Genomic DNA, 17,447 nt, shown 5'->3' with positions numbered 1-17,447 from the left:
GACCCTAGCTCTGGGAGCGTGAGAGCCCCTCAGTTGTGTTACTCGTAGTGAATGTCTGTTGTCCCCTTCTCCAGCGGTCTGTGCTGCGGTCACTCAGCTTTTCTCTGTCTTTGCCTGTATAGCAAAGGTAGAGTGCTTGTGTATGTATCCCTGTTTCGCTTCTCAAGAAAAAAAAAATCTGTCTTGTCTAATCTCTGTTCACCAAGGAGCATGCTCTGCACAGAGCTCCTGCCAGCAGCCTCATAGGTTGCTTGCCATCAAGCAGATCCCTGCTTTTAGCCTAGGGACTCATTCCTGGTGTCATCAGGTGTGGCCACTGCGATGGGGTCATGTCCTCTAGAGCTGTGCTTCTCAAACTTTAGCGTGGGGACCTTGTGAAACCACAGGCCGTGGTTTAGTAGGTCTGGGGTGGGACATGAATTTTTGTCGGCAACAAGCTCCCAAGTGATGCTGCACTATACTCTGAGTAGCATGGATACAGCACGGAGCGCTGTGTGTGAGTGTAATTACTCAGAAGGCAGGCACTCCGTGTGGGAAGTCTGTGATTATGGGATGGCATTTCGTATGGAGGAAGATACAGTGTTAATGTCTACAGGTGTTTCGTATGAGTCCAACTTTGAGTACGGTTAAGGAAGACCCTGCTGCTGGGAGGGATTGGGGGCAGGAGGAGAAGGGGATGACAGAGGATGAGATGGCTGGATGGCGTCAGCGACTCGATGGACATGAGTTTGAGTGAACTCTGGGAGTTGGTGATGGACAGGGAGGTCTGGCCTGCTGTGATTCATGCACAAAGAGTCGGACAGGACTGAGCGACTGAACCGAACTGAACTGAAGGTTGGAGTGAATAAGTAAGTCATCGTCAAGCGAAAAAGTCAGTCTTCAAACAATTTAGGTGCAGTCTTTGGATAACAAGGTGGTTGGGATTGCCTGTTAGTCCTTGTATTATTTTAATCCAAAGTGAAGTGAAAGTCACTCAGTTGTGTCCAACTCTTTATGACCCTATGGACTCAAGTCCATGGAATTCTCCAGGCCAGAATACTGGAGTCGGTAGCCTTTGCCTTCTCTAGGGGATCTTCCCAACCCAGGGATCGAACCGGGGTCTCCTGAATTGCAGGCAGATTCTTTGCCAACTGAGCTATGAGGGAATCCAAAGTAAGGCGATATTTATTTTCCTGTTTTCAGTGAGAGACAGTAAGCAGGTGGGTCTGAATTTAAGTTATTTATCTTCACTTGAGAACTTGGTGCAAAACTCCTCTCAGTTTCCTGCCAAGTCTGTGTTGTCAGTGAGGACTGGCCGTAGGATCTGCAGTGAAACTTAGTTGTTTATTTTGTGATGTTGGAAGCCAGAATCCTGGGGTGGATACCAAATACCTGATTCCTTATCATTCTGGTACCTTAGGAGAACCACATATTTCCAATTGTCTTCATTAGACATCTGTAGATAAGATAGTTCAGCATCAGTCACAAAAATCCTTGAGCCATTATAGTGTCTGACGTTCTTTGAGTTAATCCCAGTTTCAAGGCACATGTTATAGTTATTCTTTGGCTATTCATTGCATAAATATAATCTAAGACTGGCATTAAAAACCAATGAGTTATTTTTTTTTAATTTAACAATGGTAGAGTTAATTTAGAATTGTGTATAATGTCTAATAGAAGAGAACTGAATTAAATATTCAAGCCTCTGTCATAGTGGCAGAAGCAAGAGGTAACGTGAGTCTTTTTTATTTCCCCATTTCATTAATTATATTAAAAAAATATTCATATAGGCCCCATATGATATTTACATGGTGTTCTTCATTGTTTTCAGTGATCATTTTACATTGTTTTATTACCTGGAATTTACCTACTTTGACTCATTCTTCTTACTTTAAGAATAAATTAATTTAACTTTAATGATCAGAAAAGGCAAAAATGGTTATTTTAAATGACTAAAAAAATCATCTTTTTAAAAAACACAAGAGATTTCCTAGTTTATCTGAGTAAAATCTTGAAAGAGATTTTCAAAGTTAACCTTATATTTTTAGTGTTATAGAATTCTAATTTACTGATTAGATTAACCACATGACTTTCTTTGACCTTGACATTTTACTTTTGAATCATCAAAGTAAGAATGCAGTTTAGTATGAGGAAGTGTTTTAACACAATGGAAAGAATGCTGGCCTTGGAGTCACAATTTTACTTGCTATGTTTCTCTGGGCAAGTTATTTAATCTCTGTGAGCATTAGTGTCCTCATCTGTAAACGTATGTTGTTCGTACTGACTTTGGAGCATGAGTTTGTTGATAAAAAATAAATAATTCGTGTAATGCAACAGCATAAACATTATCGTATAACAGCATTTTAATAAATATACATGAAGATTTTAAAAAATTGATGACAAAATGCTGTTCTGTTTTGCCATCAAGTTAAAGCAAAAGTATTTTTGTTACTCATATTTGCACAGCAAGAACATTATCTGTTCTTGACATAGGTGCATACTGCAGTGCTTAGTTATAACAGAAGTGTTGACTGTAATTGCCATTCAGTTAGCCTATAGATTGGAACCACTGTTTTCAAAAAAAGAAAGTAGTGGCCTTATGTACAGTTTACCAGACTTGCTAACTCATCTTCAAAGTATAGTCAGTAAAATCACTCATGCCGAGTGAGGTAAGAAGCAGGAGCACAGAGGAGAATAGTCACTTATCATTGTTTATAGTGACAGTTTATTAATCACTTTAATCAAACAGATAGAAAAGTCAAGTTATGCCCATCTGTTTCTAGAGTGAGGACCCGAAATATGGTTTGAGAGTGGGATACTCCATTGTTATTCATAATGCAGGAAGTCAGATAAAATGTCTTTCTTGTGAAGAGGAAGACAGATATTTTTAAAACATACACATGCATTCTATACACCTCTGCGCAGTGACCATACAGAGACATCTTCTGATAGTTTCCTAGGTACAGGCCACAAGACCACCATACATACAGTTTTCTAATAAGATCCTTTGTATTATTTTTATAATTAATCTCCCTTATATGAGTAGCAAACCAGGGGTATCCATTATCATATCAAATGCTGGTGTAGTGGTTTATCTGCTGGTGTGTTTTTTATTTGATGAAACATCTTGTGGTGGGCGGGGCTTTGAGTTTATAAAAGTGAATGAAGCCAAGAGCAATGGAAATGCCTGGGAAACTGGTTCAAGGGCCAGGCAAGCTCCAGGGTGGTAGCCTGAGTGGGGATTTGGGGCATTTTGACCTTCAGATTTTACCTCTGTGCTTCAATTTGAGGGCTTTTCTTAAGGCCAAGTTGATTTCCAAAACATCCCAAGTGTTTAATTCTGCTGTGGTCTACAGACAGCCAGATCATCCAGGCCAAAGCCGTTCTTTCCTCCTAATATAAGAGTAGTCATATCTTACCTGTAGTTTTGGTTTTATCCATGGGGAGGTATTTTAAATTTGGACCAATTATAGCCTTTCAGCTAATTTCTCAAAGCATCACCATTCTTATCTTCTTAGACACTTTAAATATATCCACTAGTACTTAACATTACTTTTCCTTACACAGATCCAGTGCCCCACTTGCCAATTCGTCTGGTGTTTTAAGTGCCACTCTCCTTGGCATGAAGGTGTTAACTGCAAGGAGTACAAAAAAGGAGACAAACTGTTGCGTCACTGGGCCAGCGAAATTGAGCATGGGCAGCGGAATGCCCAGAAGTGTCCAAAGTGCAAGGTGAGACCACCTTTAGGAGGAAGGGGGTCACTGAACAATAATATTTACAGTGTTGAAGTGATTCTATGTGTAACTTTCCTAATGCAGGCATGGAGAAAAAGAATACTTGCTGTTTCATTTTAGAAGAGTAATTATATGGCTAAAAGGAAGATTTTATATAGACAAATATATAGAAAAAATATATAGTGTATATTTTTGTTCACATTATATTTCAGAATTTAAATTTAAGTCTACATGTAGACTCCTTAAATTTTGAGGATGGGTCTTAAACTTCAAAATCCTTATTTTCCATTTAAAAATGGAAATTTATAAACAGGAAAAAACTCATGAAAAGTCTATAAAGTATTATTTCTAGTCTACATTAGCAAACTGTGTTATAATCACTTCTCAAATTAGGTAGGATGTGAATCCTTGTAAGCCTTTGTTTGTTTGTTTCTCTCTGCCATTGCGTATCATTTTAGGATTACATTAAACTGGCCGTTTCCTTTTTTAGACTGGTGAGGGAGAAACTAAAAGCTCAGGTCTTTATGGATCCCATTTTTCAATTTTCTTTTGATAATCATACAAATAATCAAGAGTTGGCAGGCATTTGAGCAGAGACCTAGATGTTGGATGTCAGCTGTGCAGACAGCCAGGGAAAGGAATTTCTCCTATAGAGAAATCAGCACATAAATCCAGCCAGAAAACTTTGGATTTGGTGCTTACCAGGCAGGGATCTGTTGAAGTTTTTCTCTTTCTAAAGCTCACTGCAGAAAATTATATGTGTATATATGTATATGTATACTCCACCATGTGTGGTTTTCAGTTTTTGCCAGATTTATTTTTGAAAATCATGTCTCAGTTCAGTTCAGTCAGTTCAGTGGAAACTGGGCCAGATTATCTTTTAAGAATAATTTTGCCATTTCTTTCAGGAGAACTTAGCACCAAGGTAAAAGAAATTTGAATTATCAGAAAAAATTTAAAAATTAATCATGTGAACCCAACTTGAAGTAGTATAAGTATATTCTGAAGCTTATAGATGAAAAAAAAAAATATGCACAGATGGACTACACCAACGTCATATACTAGTTTATACGTATATTAATAGTCAGTAAAGCATTGCCTAAAATATCATGTTGTGTTCTTAGTAACTGGAAGAAAATTTTGAAATAGTTTGCATGGCCTGGCCCTGTTAAAAGTGGTATCTATGGATGTCCGAGTTAAAAAGCTTCCTTTGTTTGTCTGTAGAAGGCAAATCCATGTACAGTTATCCCTTTGGTTTTAAGACTGTTTCAGATTGCTGCATTGATTGCTCTGTACACTTATTTTTCACCCGTTGAAGAACAATGAGAGAATGAGGCCTTTCCCCCTTCCTCCTGCCTTTTCAGTTTATTCAGAGCTGCTGCTCCCTTTCAAACTAAATAAAGGCCAGCAGGAGTTTGGGAGCCCTGTTTAAGTCATTCTACTTGACACTTTGTTCATAATACTGTATATTTCTCTCTGAAAAGCTGTGAAACGGTTGCCAGTTGGCCTGGCTGGCAGAATGTGTTCTCAGTGAAGAATACTGCAACATTTCATGTTAGGGATATTCTGAATGAGTTGAGGTAGTACATAAAAACATACATTTGTTACTGTAATCCTTTAATCTAACGTTAAATGGACTCTGATTCATTGAAAGAAAAAGCACCCAGCTGTAATGAATTTACTGAATGCACTGACGGTTCCCCACAGTTTTAACAAATATAAACAGTTAAGAGAAAACATACATGCTGGTTTTCTTTTGAAATAATAGCTAAAAAGTTGAGGTTTTAAAAGGAATTACCTTTTGATTAGAAGGGAACAGGGCCAAGGAACCATGGAATGAGTTTACATTCATTCCATGTGGAGCAGAGAACCCACTTTCTAGTGAGATTCAGGTTCCATGAAATTTGTGTCAGGTTACATCATATTTTATGACTTGTTTTGAATACAGATTGTTTTAGGGTTTTTTTAAGCCTGTGACTTTAAAATTTTGTATTTGCTTAATTCTGATTTTGTTGTTGTTGGGCCATAAAATTTTATTTTTGCCCATGAAACCTCTCTAAGAGTAGGAACCCACAGGGAGATATTACTCAGTGAATTAATACTTTTTTTAATGGGCCAAGGCTTTATTTTCCTAAATACTCTTTTAAGATTTATAAGTAAAAAAGGAAGATGCTAGGAGCTTATGAAAAAAATTTTCAGATAGTGCTTCCAGGTGAACAAACCAATTATCATATATTTTTATATGAATATGTTTTTATTAATGATAATCTAATGTGTTTAAAATTTTGTTGGGACCAAAGTATATTTATGTACCCTGCATGGGTATATTAGATTGATCCATAATTATAATAATTATTTTGATTTTTAAGTGATTTTTTTCCATAAAATCATGTAACATATGATAGAAATTCGGAAAATAGAGAAAAAAAATTCACCACTCTAATATACTCACTATTAACATATCAGTGTCTTGTTGCTCTTTGATCTTTTCCCTATTTAAGTAACTTAAAAAAAATGGTAATATGGGGATAATTTGATATCCTGTATTTCTTCCATTTAACTTTTCAAACCATTCTTAAGTTACTAAGTGGTTTTATAGCATGTATTAAGTGAAAGAAAGTGAAAGTGTTAGTTGTTCAGTCATGTCCAACTCTTTGCAACTCGTGGACTGTAGCCTGCCAAGCTCCTCTGTCCATGGAATTCTCCAGGCAAGAATACTGAAGTGGGTTCCCATTCCCTTCTCCAGGGGATCTTCCCAACCCAGGGATCAAACCCAGGTCTTCTGCATTGCAGGCAGATTCTTTACCATCTGAGCCACCAGGGAAGCCCAACATTTGTTAACTATGTAATATTTGCTTAAATATCCTCCACCTATTAGATACCAAAACTGGTTTTGTTTGGGATTGGAATTCTTTAAAAATATAACCCTATATTATAATTTGTTAATGATACTCATCTGGAATATATATTTTTCTGTATGTTGGACCTTTTCTGAAGATAGAATCACTAGGTTAAAAGGATATCAATATATTCAATATTTAGTACATATTGCCAATTTGTTTTCTAAAAAGATTGAAACAACTTATCACCAGAATAGCTTAAAAAACTATTGCTATATGATCATTTCTTATTATTTAGCATTTCAAGTATTTTTAAATGCTTATTTAATAATTTAAAAATACTTTGTTCTTATATTTTGAATTGAGTATATTTTTTAAAATATGTACTTTAAAAGAGAGCTGGACACATTTTCAGTCCCTTTTACCCAATACTTTGGGCAAGCCAGTATAAAGCCAGCAGGAAGTTAAAATAAAGAAACAATTATATTAAAAATGTATATATAAAGTAAGTATCATCTCTTCAAAAATATTTCTTAAATATTGTAAAATGTTAATGTTATTAAAAATGGGTGATAAATTCATACATGTCTGTTAGACCATTATCTTTAATTTTTAAATGTTGAAAATCGTTTATGATTAAAAGTAAATAAAACCTAACAAGGGAACAGAAGGACTCTAACATCAGATTTCTGGAGCTGCTTACACATCTATATTTGCCCCTGCAATCTCTAAGGATATGACTGTTGCATTTTCATTTTTTATCCTCACATAAAAGTTAAACTTTGAATACTTGGTTTACTTAAGCGAAGTTTGGTTACTATTTCTCAAAATGGTTAGCTTTTTTAAATTGGAAAATTTAAACATCCCTGCTGCAAATTACCTTCTTCCTTAATGTCAGATAAGAGAAATATTTATGTAAACATTTATATAATGTGGAACAAATACAGTCATAGCCAACAAGATGACAGGCAGCTGACCACTTGAATTTTTCTCTTACATAAATAACCACATATCACTATTTAGAACATTTTACAAAGCACTGAAGAGAGAATTAATTAGAAAGTTATACACTTCATAAGCTAATATTTAAGTAATGTGATTTATGAATTAAGGGTAATTAAGTCATTTATTTTATTTCAGTTCAGCTCAGTCACTCAGTTTTGTCTGACTCTTTGCAACCCCATGGACTGCAGCATGCTAGGCCTCCCTGTCCATCACCAACTCCCAGAGTTTACCCAAACTCATGTCCATTGAGTCGGAGATGCCATCCAACCATCTCATCCTCTGTCGTCCCCTTCTCCTCTTGCCCTCAATCTTTCACAGCATCAGAGTCTTTTCCAGTGAGTCAGCTCTTCATATCAGGTGGCCAAAGTATTGGAGTTTCAGCTTCAACATCAGTCCTTCCAGTGAACACTCAGGACTGATCTCCTTTAGGATGGACTGGTTGGATCTCCATGCAGTCTAAGGGACTCTCAAGAGTCTTCTCCAACACCAAAAAGCATCAGTTCTTTGGCGTTCAGCTTTCTTTATAGTCCAACTCTCAAATCTGTATATGACTAATGGAAAAACCATAGCCTTGACTAGATAGACTTTTGATGGCAAAGTAATGTCTCCGCTTTTTAATACGCTATTTAGGTTGGTCATAACTTTCCTTCCAAGGAGTAGGCGTCTTTTAATTTCATGGCTGCAGTCACCATCTGCAGTGATTTTGAAGCCCCCCAAAGTAAAGTCAGCCACTGTTTCCACTGTTTGCCCATCTATTTGCCATGAAGTGATGGGACCAGATGCTATGATATTCGTTTTCTGAATGTTGAGCTTTAAGCCAACTTTCTCACTCTCCTCTTTCACTTTCATCAAGAGGCTCTTTAGTTCTTCTTCACTTTCTGCCAAAGGATGGTATCATCTGCATATCTGAGGTTATTGATATTTCTCCCGTCATACTTGATTCCCGCTTCAAGATGATGTACTCTGTACTCTTGATTCCAGTTTCTCATGATGTACTCTGCGTATAAGTTAAATAAGCAGGGTGACGATATACAGCCTTGATGTACTCCTTTCCCTATTTGGAACCAGTCTGTTGTTTCATGTCCAGTTCTAACTGTTGCTTCCTGACCTGCATACAAGTTTCTCAAGAGGCAGGTCAGGTGGTCTGGTATTCCCATCTCTTTCAGAATTTTCCACAGTTTATTGTGATCCACACTGTCAAGGCTTTGGCATAGTCAATAAAGCAGAAATAGATGTTTTCGCACAGAGTCGGACATGACTGAAGTGACTTAGCAGCAGCAGCAGCAGATGTTTTTCTGGAACTCTCTTGCTTTTTCGATGATCCAGCAGATGTTGGCAATTTGATCTCTCGTTCCTCTGCCTTTTCTAAAACCAGCTTGAACATCTGGAAGTTCACAGTTCACATATTGCTGAAGCCTTGCTTGGAGAATTTTGAGCATTACTTTGCTGGCGTGTGAGATGAGTGCAATTGTGCGGTAGTTTGAGCATTCTTTGGCATTGCCTTTCTTTGGGATTGGAATGAAAACTGACCTTTTCCAGTCCTGTGGCTACTGCTGAGTTTTCCAGATTTGCTGGCATATTGAGTGCAGCACTTTCACAGTAGCATCTTTTAGGATTTGAAATAGCTCAACTGGAATTCCATCACCTCCACTAGCTTTGTTCATAGTGATGCTTTCTAAGGCCCACTTGACTTCACATTCCAGATGTCTGGCTCTAGGTGAGTGATCACACTATCGTGATTATCTGGGTCGTGAAGATCTTTTTTGTACAGTTCTTCCATGTATTCTTGCCACCTCATCTTAATATCTTCTGCTTCTGTTAGGTCTAAACCATTTCTGTCCTTTATCGAGCCCATCTGTGCATGAAATGTTCCCTTGGTATCTCTAATTTTCTTGAAGAGATCTCTAGTCTTTCACATTCTATTATTTTCCTCTGTTTCTTTGTGCTGATCACTGAGAAAGGCTTTCTTATCTCTCCTTGCTATTTTTTGGAACTCTGCATTCAAATGGGTATATCTTTCCTTTTCTCCTTTGCTTTTCGCTTCACTTTTCTTAGCTATTTGTAAGGCCTCCTCAGACAGCCATTTTGCTGTTTTGCATTTCTTTTTCTTGGGGATGGTCTTGATCCCTGTCTCTTATACAATGTCACGCACCTCCATCCATAGTTCAACAGGCACTCTATCAGATCCAGTCCCTTAAATCTATTTCTCACTTCCACTGTGTAATCATAAAGGATTTGATTTAGGTCATACCTGAATGCTCAGTGGTTTTCCCCACTTTCTTCAATTTAAGTCTGAAATTGGCAATAAGGAGTTCATGATCCGAGCCATAGTCCGCTCCCGGTCTTGTTTTTGCTGACTGTATAGAGCTTCTCCATCTTTGGCTACAAAGAATGTAATCAGTCTGATTTCGGTGTTGGCCATCTGGTGATGTCCATGTGTAGAGTCTTCTCTTGTTTGTTATTTCAGTGTCAACATATTTCCTATTTGTAGGAGGCGGGACACTTCTCTATCTTTTTTTTTTTAAAGAAATGCCAAGACATGAACAGGGAGTGCTGAGTTCTAATATGCCATCTTGTTTTATTCATAAAATGCATTGGCATAGAGTGCTCTGTCTTTCTTTGTGGTGTTTGCACAGCAATAATGCTAGCAATACTATCTACAGGTACTGATATTAATTACATATTACTCTCCATTGTCGTTATACAGTTTTATTAGTTATCTCATCAAATCCTCACATGTGATACTAAGATGCTAAGTTCCAGTGTGCCATCTAGATCTTAATTATTAAATGCTTTTTGATGATGCTAAGATGTTTCACAGGAAGAGAAGGGGGTGGCAGAGGATGAGATGGTTGGATAGCATCATTGACCCAGTGAACATGAGTTTGAGCAAACTCCAGGAGATAGTGAAGGACAGGGAAGCCTGACGTGCTGCAGTTCATGGAGTCGCAAAGAGTTGAATGCGACTTAGTGATGAAACAATAGCATCAAATTTCAAATTAATAGGTACCATGGCATTAAAAGACAATAATAATAAAATGATAGGTTCAATAGTATGTGAGTTACATTTATGTCTCATTTAAATCTCTAAGGAAAGTTGTGAGAATGATACAGAAACAGCTTCAGAGAGGCTAAGTAACTGGCCGAAAAGGCAGACAGAGAAAAGTGAATTATATTCATCCATAATTTATTATGAATTTCAAATTAAAGAAATTTACTTGTCAAGATATTTCCCTTCAGATATTTTATTCTCTTAAATCCTATAAAAGGCTGCTCTGGGGAAAAAATGTATTGATTCGTGGAAATGATTAATTTCCTCCTGTTCATATCAAATTAGCACAAATCTCTGTCTATAAGTTCTTATTTCTGAGCTACAGCTGTGTAGCTTATGGTTGCCAAGGAAAGAATTTAGAATATTAATGTTGGATTTTTTTAGATAATCCTGCAGTTCTCTGGCACTTCATGTGCCACTGCAAAAGTATGCTCAGGGGCTGGTGACTGCTTTTAGATAGTGCCTGTTATAGAGGATAAAATAGCTTTTCCTTGACCACTGATCACCCACTTTAACCCTCCAGATTGCTTGACATCACTACGTTTGATTCAGTAGTTATCACTGCTACTGTTTTCTTGAAGTGCCAAAATCTAGACGTTAGTTGTGAGAAGAGCCTGATTGTTTGGTGGCAGATATTTTCTAGGATATAAACTGTATTGCATCCATAACCCATTTTTTATGACTAATAACTTTGATGTTGATTAGCTGCCCGAGATTAAATGTATAATGTTAGTACATACAGCATTTCATTGAAATCAGTATATTGTCTTAATTTTAATATGAGACGGTTTAGTTGCTAAGTCGTATCTGACTCTTGCGACCCCATGGATTATAGCCTGCCAGGCTCCTCGGTCCATGGGATTCTCCAGGCAAGAATACTGGAGTGGGTTGCCGTTTCCTTCTCCAGGGGATCTTCCTGACCCAGGAATCAAACCCAGGTCTCCTGAATTGCAGGCAGGCTCTTTCCTGACTGAGCTACGAGGGAATCCCCATTTTAAAAAAATATAGAATAATAAATAAATATATATAAACAAAGTAATATAGAATATCAAATATTCTATATTCACCTGTTGTTATTCTTACAGAGTAGTAGAATAGAATAACAATAAGTGAATATTTCAACATGTAAATATTCAGGTACCATGGCATTAAAAGACAAGAAGCAGCAATCAGATTTTTGAACCCATTTAAAATGGGTTCACAAATTTGGATTTAAGAAACCATGAAGGAAAGCTTAAATATTATCAATACCTATCCTTTTATTTGAAGACAATATAGTATATTTATATGTATATCTATGCTTATAAATATATGTGTATATACATATGAATACATGTGATTATATTGCTAGAAAATTCAGGATACATTAAAACCACACATACATCTTTGAAACATATATAAAATGGAGTTAGAGTCTAAATCAAGCAATCTTTCTCAGTTTATTCTGTAGTTATATAGTAATTAGAAAATTATCTATTAAAACCATACAAACAATATTTTGTGTTTATATGTAAGATGAAGTTAGGTTCCGTGTTCATATATTTATAAATAGACTCTTATAGTCTAGTGTATTAGAAAATAATATGGGTGGAACTTAATCCTCTTCTGAGCAAAATGTCTGAAACATTGAAGAACAACCTGAAACGCCAGCATCAGCCGCCTTTGCGACTGCCAAACGTCTCCTTACCAAAGAAATTCTGAAACGTCTCCAAGGGGCTGAGAGTCCATGTGAGCGCTCTGATAGAGGTGCGGGCTTCTGAGAGGATTTCTAGTGAGCTGTGTGGGCACGGAAGAGAGGGGTAAAAATCTGCCCATTTTCTGTGTGGATACCAACGGGGCCAGTTTAGATCTAAAGGATTTAAAAGTTTCTGTGATGGTTCATTTCCTTTCCTTTTCATTTCATTTCCAGCTTTAAAAATTGCTTTTTATTTCTGCAGCCAACTCAGCGTGGAATTCCAGACAGGGTGCACGTTTTGCTGGTTGCAGCAGTCAGTAGGCAAATAGTTAGGAGAGGTACGACGAAAGATCTGCGTCCAGAGGCATAAACAGCATCTTCACTTGCTTGCCTTCATGGGCTTCTCCAACACAGATCCCTCTGCTGTCCCCAAGATGGGCCTTCTCATAGTCTCTCCATCTCAGTGAATGGCAGCACCAGCCTTCTAGCTGCTCAAGTCAAGAATCTGACCTCATTCTCTCACACCCCACGTACCATCAGTCATCAACTTCTGTAGATCATACCATCAAAATAAATTCAGAATTTGACTAAATCTCAGCACCCCCACTGTCACTAATCTGGTTCAGGACACCAACATCTTTTTCTCTCGAAGACTTTTACCACAACCTCCTGATGGTTTCTTGCTCCTCACAGTGTCTTAACCCAGCAGCCAGAAGGAGCCTGTTTAAACATAAGGAAGATTACATACTCCCTGCTCAAAATCCTCCATGTCTCCCTTCTCACACAGAGCAAAAGCTAGTCCTTACAGTGACTAAGACACATCACACTCTGCTCACACCTCCACCCCATTATTCCTCTGACCTCATTTTCACTTCATTCGCCCTCCACCAGCCACCCTGCCCTCCTTGCTATGCTTCAGAAGGACCAGGCGTGTTCCCTTCTCAGGGTCTCCATACCTGTTCTTCCTTTTGCATTCCCCAGATACCTACACACCCAGCTCTCTCCCTTCATGTCTTCGAACAAAATTCAGCTTCTCAGTAATCACTTTCTCCTACCTTATGCCCTTTATAGGCTTTGTTTTGTTTTGTTTTGTTTTTTTCTCCATAGCACCATAGTGCTATCACTATTTAAAACAGTGGATATATTTTGCATCTTGAGAGCAGGGGTTTTGATCTGTTTTTATCCTTGAGATACCTTGAACATTTAAAAGCAATGCTGGGCACTGTTCAGGACTGAAGGGACAGTTGATGAATGAATGAAGGTCATTTTACTTTACTCCTTACATGCACTTTTAGTGAGACTCCATCACGGGCTCTGTACAACATGGTTGTTTTTCTTACGAAACCCACATAAGGGAACACACAGAGGTTACGCAGGAAGATGACAAAACACTGTTGTACTTCAGTAGGGCTTTGCATAGAGTATTATAGATGAGTTCATGGTAAAGGGGGTATCTCCATTCATTTTGCAGAAACCAGGGAGAGGCTATGTTATTGAGAATTCCTGGGTGGATTTTGACATGAAAGGTATCCAGGGGTGAGAGTATAACACTTAAAGCACAGGACACAGGGCCAGGAAATGAGTGTTGTGTAGTGGAGCCACAAGTATTTTGTGGTTCCTTTAGAGTGAGGTTCACAGAAGGAAGTGGTGAAAGGTGGGGGTAACAGATACAAACAGAAGCCTGGGCCTTGCATGTAATGTTAAGAAATTTGGATTTCATCCTCCAGACTGAAAGTTGTAAACAAGGGAATGGTGTGGTATCCAATTTATATCAGTATTTTAGGTTGGTTGCTGTTGATCCTGTGAAGGTAGTTGTAGACTTCTAGAAGGAAATGGTGATTGTATGAGCTAAGGTAATGGTCAGAGGCTGGAGAAGAGGAGAAGGGCTCGATAAATATCCTGGGGCTGAAACTGTCTGATCTTGATAGATAGCTGGAAGTGAGAAGAGGATAATAACTCGATATTCAGCCTACGTATCTAAATGGATGGTGATGACACCATAGAATGTGCAAGTGTCCGCTGCTCAGTCATGCCTGACTCAGCGACCCCATAGACTGCAGCCTGCCAGGCTCCTCCGTCCATGGGATTTTCCAGGCAAGAATACTGGAGTGGGTTGCCATTCCCTTCTCCAGAGGACCTTCCTGACCAAGAGATTGAGCCCGGGTCTCCTGCATCACAGGCAAATTCTTTACCATCTGGATCATGGTACCCAGATATCATAAACTGAGATAAAGTAATGGAGATAGAGTTACTTTTGTTGTTGGGCTAGGGAACCTTGCAGGGATTATGAGTTTGGTTTTGCTTATTTGACTTGGAGATGGCTGTAAGGCATACAGGTGTATATGACCCCCAAACAGTTGCTCTATGACTCTGCAGCACAGGAGCGAGGTCTGCAGTGGTGATTTAAGAACGAAATCCAGTGGAGGGAAGTTGAGGCCATTTGAGTATGGGAGAGACTACACAGAGAGTATGCAAGGTGGTGATTCATGGATGGAGTTAAGGGATAAGTGAAGAAATAGGAGCCTAAGAGAGATAGGAGCATCTGGGAAAGAAAAAAGGTGTCATTGAAGCAAAAGTACATCCAAGGTCAGAGGGAAGTAGTGACCAACTGATTAAATGACACTGAGAAATACAATCATGTAAGAATTAAAAATGTATTCATTGGATTTGGCGATTAGAGGGCATGGATAATACTCACTTGTTCTTTTAATAAATAAGACATATTGAGAACATGCCATGTGACAGGATCTGTGCAACTGCCTCTAATAAAATAACAAACAAGATGTGTGTGATATGGACCCTTTCAGATCTTATCAACTGGGAGAGTAGAGAGTTTGAGCAGAGAGATACATATAAGTAACGAGGTTTACAATAGAGACTGAGAAATACTGTGAGAGGGCTGGTATAGGTTGCTTCTCATTTTATGGATGATGATGTTGTTCAGTCGCTCAGTTGTGTCCAACTCTTCGCGACTGCATGGATTGCAGCATGCCAAGCTTCTCTGTCCTCCACTATCTTCCGAAGTTTGTTCAAATTCATGTCCACTGAGGCGGTGATGTTATCTAATCATCTCACTTCATGTATCATTTCATGGATACAGTGTCCTGAATACACTGTTCTGGGAATGGTCTCCCTACCTCTGAGCCTTCTTAACTGGTGAACTTCACTTGTCCTTTGTCAAATCAACGGACACTTCCTCAGACAAGCCTGTTCTGACCCTTGGATCAGATCAAGCTCCTTCTGTCAAGTACTCTTCATCCCTTCTCCTTCATAGCATTTATCATAGCTTATGAGTCTCTATTTATTTGTACAATTTATCACGTCCATCAGTTGGACCATAAAGAAGGCAGCGTGCCAAAGAATCCATGCCTTCGAACTAATACTGGAGAAGACTGAGAGTCCCTTGGACAGCGTGGAGATCAAACCAGTCAATCCTAAAGGAAACTACCTTGAATATTCATTGGAAGGACTGATGCTAAAGCTGAGACTCCAATAGTTTGGTCACCTGATACGAACAGCTGACTCATTGAAAAAGTCCCTGATGCTGGGAAACATTGAGGGCAGGAGAAGAGGGCATCAGAGGATGAGATGGCTGGATGGCATCACCAATGAACATGAACTTGGGCAAACTTTAGGAGATAGTGAGGGACAGGATGGCCTGTCGTGCTACAGTCCATGGGGTCGAAAAGAGCTGGGCATGACTGGGTGACTGAACAACAGCAACAGCATCAATATGTTAGACTAAAAGCTCCTTAAGGGCAGAAGCCATGTTGGCTTTTATCAGTGAGCAAATAAATATTTATTGAATTAATGGAGGAATAACTATTTCCTGGAGAAACACAGTTGATCTGGATGTTTCAGTAACATGGGATTGCAGTCGACTGGGGAAGAATTAAGAAATGAGTAAGAAAAGCAGTGAGAATAGACTGTGCTTTTAAGAACTTAGTTAAAATGGAAAGGTGAGGGTAATCATTGGCTAGAAGGTCATGTGGAATTAAAGGGAGGATTTATTAGGATGGGGAGACTTGTGAACTATTAGCAGGCTAAGTGGTGCACAGCCACAGAAGGGAGGGGGTAAAGATGAATGAGAAGGAGGGGAAAACAGACACCTGGAAATTTCTGAGAACATGGGTTATGGAATCAAGGGAAGTATGGTCAAGAAGAAGGAAGAAACTTAGGGGCTAATTTGTAGTACAGTTCTACTCTGAGGAATAAGAACTGGACAGTCTTCTCACTCTTCTTCAAAGAATGTGTCATCATAAATCAATCATAAGACTGAATTATATATGAAATTCTCTATAAGAAAGAAAACCAGTACATTCAGTTCAGTTCAGTCGCTCAGTCACGTCTGACTCTTTGCGACCCCATGGACTGCAGCACGCCAGGCCTCCCTGTCCATCACCACCTCCCGGAGTTCACGCAGACTCATACCCATTGAGTCGGTGATGCCATCCAACCATCTCATCCTCTGTCGTCCCTTTCTCCTGCCTTCAATCTTTCCCAGCATCAGGGTCTTTTCCAGTGAGTCAGCTCTTCGCATCAGGTGGCCAAAGTACATTACATTAGAGAACAATTGAGGTTAGAGTATGGCTTTAAAAAATTAACATAGCAGGAGACACCAAACAATTTTGAAATCAACATCTTATTTTATTTTTTACAGAATAGTTTACCAGAATAGAGGTGACCAGAGTTGACACTACAGGATTCCTGCTGCTTAGCTACCTTTTCCCTGTCTTCTAGTCCAGTTTTTGATGGTTACGATTTTAGTTCTTTTGAGTATCTTTCACCTTTAAATACTGTCGAGAGACTTCTGTCCAGTGTCTAACAGTTTAGGCATAGATGAGGATCTAGTCCCCCTACAGTTCTTGCTACCTCTCTGTTTCCCATTTTCTGTAAGCTGTAACTTTCTTTTTATATTGTCAAATTTAATAACCTCCACACTCTATTCTGACGTTGACTACTTTTTTCCCTAAAGAACGATTCTAATATTTGAAAACCAGTTGAGTGTTTACGTATCAAGAACCTATAATTAAGGAACAAGGATTACATTTCGCTGTCTGTGGAATCCCAGCTTCTGGGAAACTTGCCCCCTTGCATCTTCGTGCACTCTGTTTCTCAATTATGCTCTAGTTTGTTATGCCTCATATCTGAACCTTACATG

The 17,447-nt window shown here is 38.6% G+C and overlaps 1 protein-coding gene across 1 annotated transcript in view; it reads left to right on the top strand.

The window, feature by feature from the left end:
- The window catches only part of RNF217 (ring finger protein 217), a 118,788-nt gene that overhangs the window by 89,142 nt on the left and 12,199 nt on the right, over window positions 1-17,447 (top strand). Inside the window, exon 3 of the mRNA XM_005684492.3 lies at window positions 3,547-3,711. Within this exon, the coding sequence (XP_005684549.3) occupies window positions 3,547-3,711 (165 nt within the window). The remainder of the gene's footprint in view (window positions 1-3,546; window positions 3,712-17,447) is intronic.

Source organism: Capra hircus, chromosome 9, assembly GCF_001704415.2.
Source record: "Capra hircus breed San Clemente chromosome 9, ASM170441v1, whole genome shotgun sequence".
In the NCBI taxonomy this organism is placed as follows: Eukaryota; Metazoa; Chordata; class Mammalia; order Artiodactyla; family Bovidae; genus Capra; species Capra hircus.
Note: the sequence above shows the minus strand (reverse complement) of the source record. Positions and strands in the feature narration are given on the sequence as shown.